The sequence below is a fragment of the Gekko japonicus genome, unplaced genomic scaffold (assembly GCF_001447785.1).
Source record: "Gekko japonicus isolate JY-2015 unplaced genomic scaffold, Gekko_japonicus_V1.1 scaffold752, whole genome shotgun sequence".
NCBI lineage: Eukaryota > Metazoa > Chordata > Lepidosauria > Squamata > Gekkonidae > Gekko > Gekko japonicus.
This window is the reverse complement of record NW_015170296.1, coordinates 51,261-59,870: the sequence shown is the minus strand read 5'-3', so window position 1 is coordinate 59,870 and position 8,610 is coordinate 51,261. Positions and strand designations below refer to the sequence as shown.

Below are 8,610 nucleotides of genomic sequence, written 5' to 3'. Positions count from 1 at the left end.
CCCCCCCCCCCCCCCCGCTCTTGAGCTCACAAGGCAACCGTGACCGCATAATGGCAGAGGCGGGCCGCGGGCGCCACCGGGCCAATGCGCGCAGCGTGGGCGGGGGCGCCCGGAGAGCTCCGGCGGCCGCCCCGCGCCGGGGGCGAGGAAATCCACCTTCCCGGCCTCCCGCTCCCGACCGCCGAAGGAGTTAAGTGGGTGGAGCCGCGGGCGAGCGAGCGAGAAAGGAAGCGGATTCCGGAGCCGGACCGGACTGCGCCCTCCGCCTGCCGCCAGCCAGCCAGCCAGCCAGCCGCCTCCCAGGGCTCGCCGCCCGCCCTCGCCCCGTCGCTGCCGGGGGGAAGGCCAGCATGATAGAGGACCTTCTGTCCGCCCTCCTGGCGCTGCTGAGCCTCTGGTTCACGGTGGCCTTCCTGATGATCGTCCTGCCGTCCATCTTCGGCTTGTCCTTGGGCATCTCGGAGCTCTACATCAAGATCCTGGTGAAGACCTTGGAGGTGAGTGAGTCGCAGGACGGGCAGGGCGGACCACCCCAGCCCGGGCGCCGAAGGGCCGAGACCCCCCTTTTTCGCACCCCTGTTAAAAAAAACACACCACCCTGACCTTTCTTGCATGATTCAGCGATCTAATCCCCGGCGGAGGGCGGGAGCCGCTCTCTCTCCTTGCAGCCGTGGCCCTTCCCTCGCTGGGGCAGCCGGGGAGAGAGCCGGAGAGGCCCGCCGGGAAAGGCCGGGAGGCGAACAATGGCAGTTTTCGAGGAATCTCCCCCCCCCCGCCGCCTTTGCTGCCCCCTGTAATCCAAGAACCCGCCCTGCTCCTGAGTGCCCTTTACGCAATCCAGCGACCATTCGCTGCGACGCCTGTCATTCAATCCCCCTCCAAATATTAACGTTCCTTTGGAATCAGCCAGTGAAATGGCCAAGGGAGACCGCAGAACCAAAAGGACCCCGGTTGTTATTGTGTGTGTGTATGTGGGGCTCTTTTAAAAACAGAACAGGGTTACTCTATCTGGAGTTAGTCTATGTCTTGAGGGTTTTTGCTAGGGCATTTCCATTTTGATTTCATTTAAACCTCATTTCCCCCCTCCCCTGGCAGAACCAAACTGGCTCACATCTCCCCTCCATTTTAACCTCACAACAACCCAGCGAGGTAGGTTAGGCTGAGAACCTGTCACCAGCCCCAGGTCACCCGACGAGCTTCCATGCAGTGCTCCCTCTAAGCTGTGGAGTCTTGTGAGCAGAAATTCTACTGTGTGAGCTGCTGGCATGAAAGCAAGCAATTTGGCTGCTGTGTAAATTAGTTTGCTCTGGAGCCATCCTTCCTGAGCTGAGACAAAAATGTGTGAGCCGGAGGCTAAAGAACCGTGAGCTAGCTCACACTGACTCAGCTTCGAGGGAACACTGCTTCCATGGCAGAGAGGGGAATTGGATCTGGGTCTCCCACTGCATCATGTTGCTTCTCTGGGTATTGTGGCACTTGCCTTGGAGATAGCTATTTTGGTTGGGATATCAATTAACACACGTGGTCTTTGTTCTTTATAATTTTCTGTAGAGGCAGGTGTGTTTCAGTGCAATCCTTTGCACAGATGCTGTAGTCTAAGGCCATTCATTTCAGTTTGGGCTGGAATGAGCCCGCAGGGGGTTGCGTTGTGACTCTGTTTGCAAGCTGCCTCCTGGGATTCCTCCAGAGGAGTCTTACCTGGCTTGTGAGTGTGTGTCACAATAAATGTGTCCGTTTTTTTAAAGGCGATAACAAGATTTGCGGGTGTTAGGAAGGAAAATGGTGCAGTGTCTTAGCTCACCCCAGCCCCTCTAAGCTCAGTTCAGAGCAACATGTTTATTTACTTTTTCCCCAATGGGGACCCAGGTGGCATGCATTCTCCTCTATTTTATCCTCATAACAAAGCTGTGAGATAAAATTTAGGCTGGGATTCTGGCCAACCTCACAGTCACCCAGCAAGCTGCCATGACCGTGGGAATTTGAACGTGTTCCCAGCCTGATGGCTCTAACCATTGCGTGATACTGGCTATCTGGTAAACTGGCTTTGATTGTTTTTAAATGGCTGTGGCTGTAGGTTTTGTACTGCTTCTCCCTTGAATTCTCCCTCAGCAATCAAAGCTGGAGTACTGTGAAGGGGAAGAAGATAAAAAATAATGTAATTTTTGCAAAGTGGGGGTTTTCAGTGTGGTGTAGCAGTTAGAGCGTCATAAGAACATAAGGGAAGCCATGTTGGATCAGGCCAGTGGCCCATCCAGTCGAACACTCTGTGTCACGCGGTGGCCAAAACCCAGGTGCCATCGGAAGGTCCAGCAGTGGGGCCAGAACTCCAGAAGCCTTCCCACTGTCGCCCACCAAGTTCTAGGACCTCGAATCCTCTCTCTGCCATGGTAGCTTGCTGGGTGACCAGTCACATGCTCTCAGCCTCACCTACCTCACAGGATTGTTGTGAGGATAAGATGGAGGAAAGAAGACCAATGTAAGCTGCTTTGGGTCCCCATTGAGCAGGAAGGCAGGGTATAAATAAAATTAATGAATACATAAACGTGGAGAACGTTTTGAAAGAAAATGGACTAATTTCATGTTAATCGAATGTAGCATTGTATTTGACCAAAGAAGAAAACATGATGGCTGATTTCGCACTAGAGCTGCCTTGATGTTGCACCGCCATTTGCTAAAAAACAGGATCACGAAACTGCAGGGGAAATCGGGCGAAGCCGCGAGTCAAAATGCAGCCCCGCAGCTTCGGGTGTGAAATTGACCAATAGAGCAACATTGAGGCAGCTCTAGTGCGAAATCAGCCGATGTCTGACACTAGTACAAATGAAAGTGAGTCTGGAGGAGTGGGTTGTGTTGGGAGCGGTGAAGCTGCCAACTGAAATGTCTGTTCTGTATCCGAAGTCTTATTTTTGTTTGTTTATTTAAAATATATTTTAAGCCTCCTTTCTTCCTTAGGAGCTCAAGGGAGCTTGCAATATAGATAAAAACCCCATAAAATAGAATTTATTTATTTATTTATTTTACCACACCAACACACACAAAATTTAAAACCACAATTTAGGACTGCGAGTCAAATCAAATGCAGTCCTAAATCAAACCATCTTCAACAGCAGTGGCAGGTATCGAACCACAGAATGGTATTTCTGTTTGTGGAAAAGGGAATGGCTATTTCTATGCTGGTTTTTTGGGGTCCATTTAGGGAAGCGGGAAAGCCTCTCTCTGTAAAATCTGTAGGTGGGTGGATACATGGGCAGTATTTCTTTCCTTAGGTGACCCTCTCAACCCCCATCTATCTTCAGCTGAATAGATTATTTCTATGAGAGAAGAAATTATTTCTGTCAGAGCCAGCGTGGTGTAGTGATTAAAGTCTCAAACTTGGTAAAGCTAGTGGAATCTGACTCTTAGAGGGCGGTGCTCATCTCCGTTTCCAAGCTGAAGAGCCAGTGCTGTCCAAAGACGTTTCCATGGTCATGTGGCCGGCATGACTAAACACTGAGGCACATGGAACACTGTTACCTTCCCACCGAAGTGGTACCTATTTATATACCTGCAATTTCTTGCTTTCAAACTGCTAGGTTGTCAGGAGCTGGGGCCAGAGACAGGAGCTCTGCCACGTGGCACTCGGGTCTCGAACTGCCAAACTACAGACTTTCCAGTCTGCAGCTCGGTGTCTTAACCTCTGAAATCCAGCTTCGATTCCCCACTCAGGCGATGGATGCTAGCTGGGCAACCTTGGGCCAGTCGCATGCTCTCAGCCTAACCTACCTCACAGGGTTGTTGTGAGGGTAAAAATGGAGGAGAGGAGACTAGTGTAAGCTGCTTTGGGTCTCCATTGGGGAGAAAGGCGGGATATAAATCATTTCTCCCATTCATAGTAGGCAAAAGTGTGTAGGAAAACAGTTTCACCCTTACGAGGTGCTACTGTGTTGCAATCACCATGTAATAACTTGTCATATCAGGTTTGGCAAGGATGTTAAATATCTTGAAAGAAACATCAAGGCCAAGAAAGAGCCACACATTGTTTTTACATCTCCTTTAGGCAAAGCGAGGCAGAGGTTCTTTTCTATATCCTGCTGGGAGGGTGGATGGTGAGATTTGTAAATATCAGTAAGGATGCAGATTTCGGAGCCTAAGGAAGCCAACAACTGAACTGACACACACTGTTCTCAGCCCCTCCCTAGTATCTGCAGCACAAGGCTGAGCATTGTCCAGGTTTGCAGGGTTCCTGGTTGGATCGCTCTAGTAATTTATGTGGAGTGCTATGCCCGGAATCCCTATATAAATAACTAGGAAGAATGCCCGTTGTGGAACTGAAGACAACGGGGCGCTAGCCTGGCCACGGGTGAGGTCGCCGTCTCCATCTGGCCCCCCCACGGCGAAGCTGGCCATCCTGCCCTGCATGGTCGAGGCTCCGGCGGGCCAAGGCGCCTGGCCTCCCCCCGCCCGTCGAGGCGCCAGCGGGGGAAGCCGGCCAGGCTCGCCCCTCTCCCCACAATGGGTGCGCGCCCGGAGCCCGCACCCCCCCCCCGCGGGGTCAAGGCCCCGGCGGGTAAGGCGCCTAGGTAGGCCTCTCCCGCCACCATCCCCGGCCGAGCGAGGCCCCATCGGGGCAAGTGGACCAGGCTCGTCTGTCTCCCTGCAATGGGCAGCAGCTTGGGCAGGCGGCTGCGGGCCCACGTCTCCTTCCCCAGCCCCCTGTCCTCTGTTCTCCCTCCACGCGCTTGAGGCCCCAGTGGGCCAAGCTGCCTGGCCTCATCCGTCCCCGCCACAGGGCGACCGGGACAGGCTGGGCCTGGCTCCCCGGCCGGCCTCAGGCACGGTGGCACAGCGCCATCTCCCCTCATCTGCAGACCACACGGGGGAGGCGCGAGGGAATGGGCCACTGCTACCTCTCTCCTTGGCCACCCCTGGTGCCTTTCCAGGCAGCTGGGCGGAGCCAGCGCATGTCGGCCTGGGCCTCCTCTTGGCTGGTGGCGGCTCCTGGCTCAGCAGTGGTGGCATGGCCCCGTCTGGGGCCTGCAAAGCCGAGTGAGGGTGTCTGGCCAGTGGAGCACCCGGCCCGGGCGGCTCGAAGGAAACTGAGGGCAAAAGGGTGGCCGCTGCCTCCGTGGGCGGGAGCTTTTTAAGGCATGTGAGAAGTAAAGGTGGTGTGTCATTGCCTTCCTTTGCAAGATCATCCTTGGTGGTCTCCAGTCCAAGTATTGGCTCTGCTGAGCCTCCGAGATCTGATGAGATCGGGCTATAGCATGCCGCCTTCCCTCCCCACATCCCTCTACCATGAGGTAAATATTTTCCGATTTGTCATAAGGAAAGGTCATCAGGTTGTCACGAAGGGCTGTATCTCTCCAAAGCACTTAGAATGGTCCCCTGGCTCAAAGGCAGGCAATGGCAAAAGCACCTCTGTTCGTCACTTGCCTTGAAAACCCCATGAGGGATCACCATAAGTTGGCTACAACTTGTCGGCACTTTCTACCACTATTATTTCACGTCAGAACCGATCCGCTTGTCCTGTGTAGGGAGCAGAAGGGTATTGTTGACACTTGATGGCAGATCTCACATTTGGAGGATGAGCGAGTAAATGAGCCGCAGATGATCTGGGGTCCATGAGTGTAGGTTCTCCTCCTGACTTGAGAAGTCATCTTACGATGGGGAGATGACGGCGTGGCACAGTCCAGTTGTCAGAAATCACAGTCAAACCCCTGTTCCATACGTCAGGGGTCCCCAACCTTTCTGAGCCTGCAGATACCATTGGAATTCTGACACAGTGCGACGGGTGCACTCACAAAATGGCTGCCGCAAAATGGCTGCCACGGGAGGCGGAGCCGGACATACAATGGCCGCTGCAGCTAACCTTCAACCACATGTCCTTGAGCTCTGGTAGCAGCTGTTGGTGAAGCAACCTTTTTAAAAATCTGCACAGCCAATCCAGTATCCAGTATCCAGTGGCCGATCTGAAGCCTTGCAGGGTTAACACCCCACCTGACCCTGCCCACATAAAAACACTTGGTGGGCAACAGAAAAGGTGTGGGGGGGGGGCAATGTGGTGCCCAGAGGCACCACGTTGAGGACCCCTGCTATACATCAAGTATTTCCAAGCTGATTGAGACCCGCTGGTTGTGGAACGTCAGCCGTCTCTGTTGCCCTTGAAACCAGAACCTTGCCTCTGACCACGCAAGGATGCATTGGTATCTTCTTCTTCAACCAACCATTCTGCTTACGTTTCATCACAGGGCAAGTAAGTTATGGCATCTAAGTTTATTTTGGGCTGGCATCTGTGGCTATTAATAACCCTTGTGTGCGTGGAACAAAAAGAGTATGTGGAAAGAACAGCTTGAAAGATGACTCTGGTGGGAGGCTAGAGATAGATTCGAGTCCAAGAGCACCTGAGAAGAAGAGATTGGATTTATACCCCACCCTTCACTACCTGAAGGAGTCTCAGAGCAGCTTTACAATCTCTTTTCCCTTCCCCTCCCCACAACAGATACCCTGTGAGGTAGGTGGAGCTGAGAGAGCTCTCTTGAGAACTGCCCTTGAGATAACAGCTCTGAAAGAACTTATGACTGACCCAAAGTCACACCAGCAGCTGCATGTGGAGGAGTGGGGAATCAAACTCGGTTCTCCCAGATCAGAGTCTGCGCTCTTAACCACTACAGCAAACTGAGACCAACAAGATTTTTGGGGTACACACAAGCTTTCAAGAGTCAACGCTCCCTTCAGCTTTCAAAAGCGAATACCCCGAGAATCTGATCGGTCTCTAATTTGCTGCCAGATTCAGACCTAGCTCTTGTACTGCAGTGCAGACCAGCATGGGTACCTTTCAAAACCAGTAGGAGGCTGCTACTGTGAGGCTGGAGGCAATTTTGGAAAGAATTGCCTTTTGGTCTCCAGTGACTTCCTTAAGGAAATGCTGCAGTATCTCTTCTGCTTGGAAGCACACGGTGATTTCACAGGGCTAGAAGTGAGAATGGCCTTTGTTTCATGGACATCTGTAGAAAGCCAGTGTTTCGGCGCCCTAGGCTCAGAATCACATTTTGCCTCTTGCAGTGGCAGAGTCTTAAGTGGTTATACCAGCACTTACCAAGTTGTGGTGTTTCACGGGAACACCAAAGAACCAATTTTATTCCAGTAGGTGGTACACAAAGGCCAGGGGTGGGGAGAGGCAGGGAGGAAGCAACTTCCCCTCCCTCTTCTCCTGCCTCCTGGCTGAATGAGGGCCGGAAGCAGGGGGCGGGGCTTCGTCATGTGCCCCGCCCCCGTACCTCACCCGGGGGAACTGCGATCCCCCCCGAAATGACCTCTGCCTCTAAGCTGAGTTAGTGTGAGCTAGCTCACAGTTTTTTAGCCTCCAGCTCACACATTTTTGTCATAGCTCAGGAAGGATGTGGCTCCAGAGCAAACTGATTGATGCAGCAGCCGAATTGCTTGCTTACAACTTTAATGCCAGGGGCGCACAAAGTAGAATTTTTGCTCAAGAGACTCCACAGCTTGGAGCATTGGCCCAGATGTAGTGGGGCCCCAGGAGAACCTGAATGTTGTGTGCCGCGGGCGGGAAACCTGAACGTGCTAAAAGAGAAGGATGTAAACAGTTGTGTTCAGATTCACCCTCGTGGCTGTCTCTGTGATCCTTCCTCGCAAAGTTGTTGGTGAGGATCGAACTAGATAGCCTGCTGTCAGCTTCCCTGAACTTCCCTTGGTGGAGTTTATTTATTTATACCCCACTTTTCTCTCCAATAGGGACCCTCGCCTCTGTTTTATCCTCACAACAACCCTGCAAGGTAGGTTAGGCTGAGAATTTGTGCCTGGCCCCAGGTCTCCCAACAAGCTTCCATGCAACAACATTTTATTAAAAACAGTCATAAGACCAGCACAGTAAACCGAAGTAGTACAACACAGAGTCTACGACATAGGCTCCTTACAACCATATTTCCTAAAATGTTAAACCAGTCAATACCATCATTAATGGCTCAAGTTACAGTACATTCTGCGTTTTCTAATTACCAAGTAACAATATTTAGCAACATTGCGTGAGACAGAATCATAATTATCGGCCAGTAAGAACTTCATCAAGCATTCCTCGGCATATGTAAGATAGTTAGACAAGGGTTTAAACCGTGAAAGAAGGGGTATCAACAGCTGTTGACTCTCTACCTCATACATAGGACAATGGAGTAATATATGGGAGGCCGACTCCACCTGTTCTAACAAGCAGGAGCAAATTCTCTGGTGCATGGAAGTCCTAGTTAGGGTTTTTTATGAGTCCAAGATAAGATGCGGCATTTAAACTAGGTCCCTGCTTTAATCTCTTATAATAAGGAGGCATGGTTGCATAGTCGTTTTGTGCTTCAATATCCTTAAATCTTTGGGATATTAATTTCTTTGCATGCTGCAGTCCTTCCTCTAACAAATTTACAGGATCTAATCCAATTAGTTTCAATTTATCTACTACCCTAAGAGCCCATTGAGGATATGGTGTTGATGACAAAAGATCAGGAATAAGTCCCACCGGATTCAGATGGGCCTTAACCCAATAATTACTCCTTTGTATCCAAACATTCAATGTGACAGAAGATAAGCCTGCTTCTTGTCTTACGCTCAAATTTGCAGTACCTTTTG

General features: G+C 51.6%; 1 protein-coding gene across 1 annotated transcript in view; it reads left to right on the top strand.

Moving 5' to 3' along the window:
• Positions 1-288: 288 nt before the first annotated feature.
• The window catches only part of LOC107116062 (glycerol-3-phosphate acyltransferase 3-like), a 47,430-nt gene continuing 39,108 nt past the window's right edge, over positions 289-8,610 (top strand). The window contains 1 exon segment of the mRNA XM_015417922.1: positions 289-497. Within this exon segment, the coding sequence (XP_015273408.1) occupies positions 351-497 (147 nt within the window). The 5' untranslated portion in view covers positions 289-350.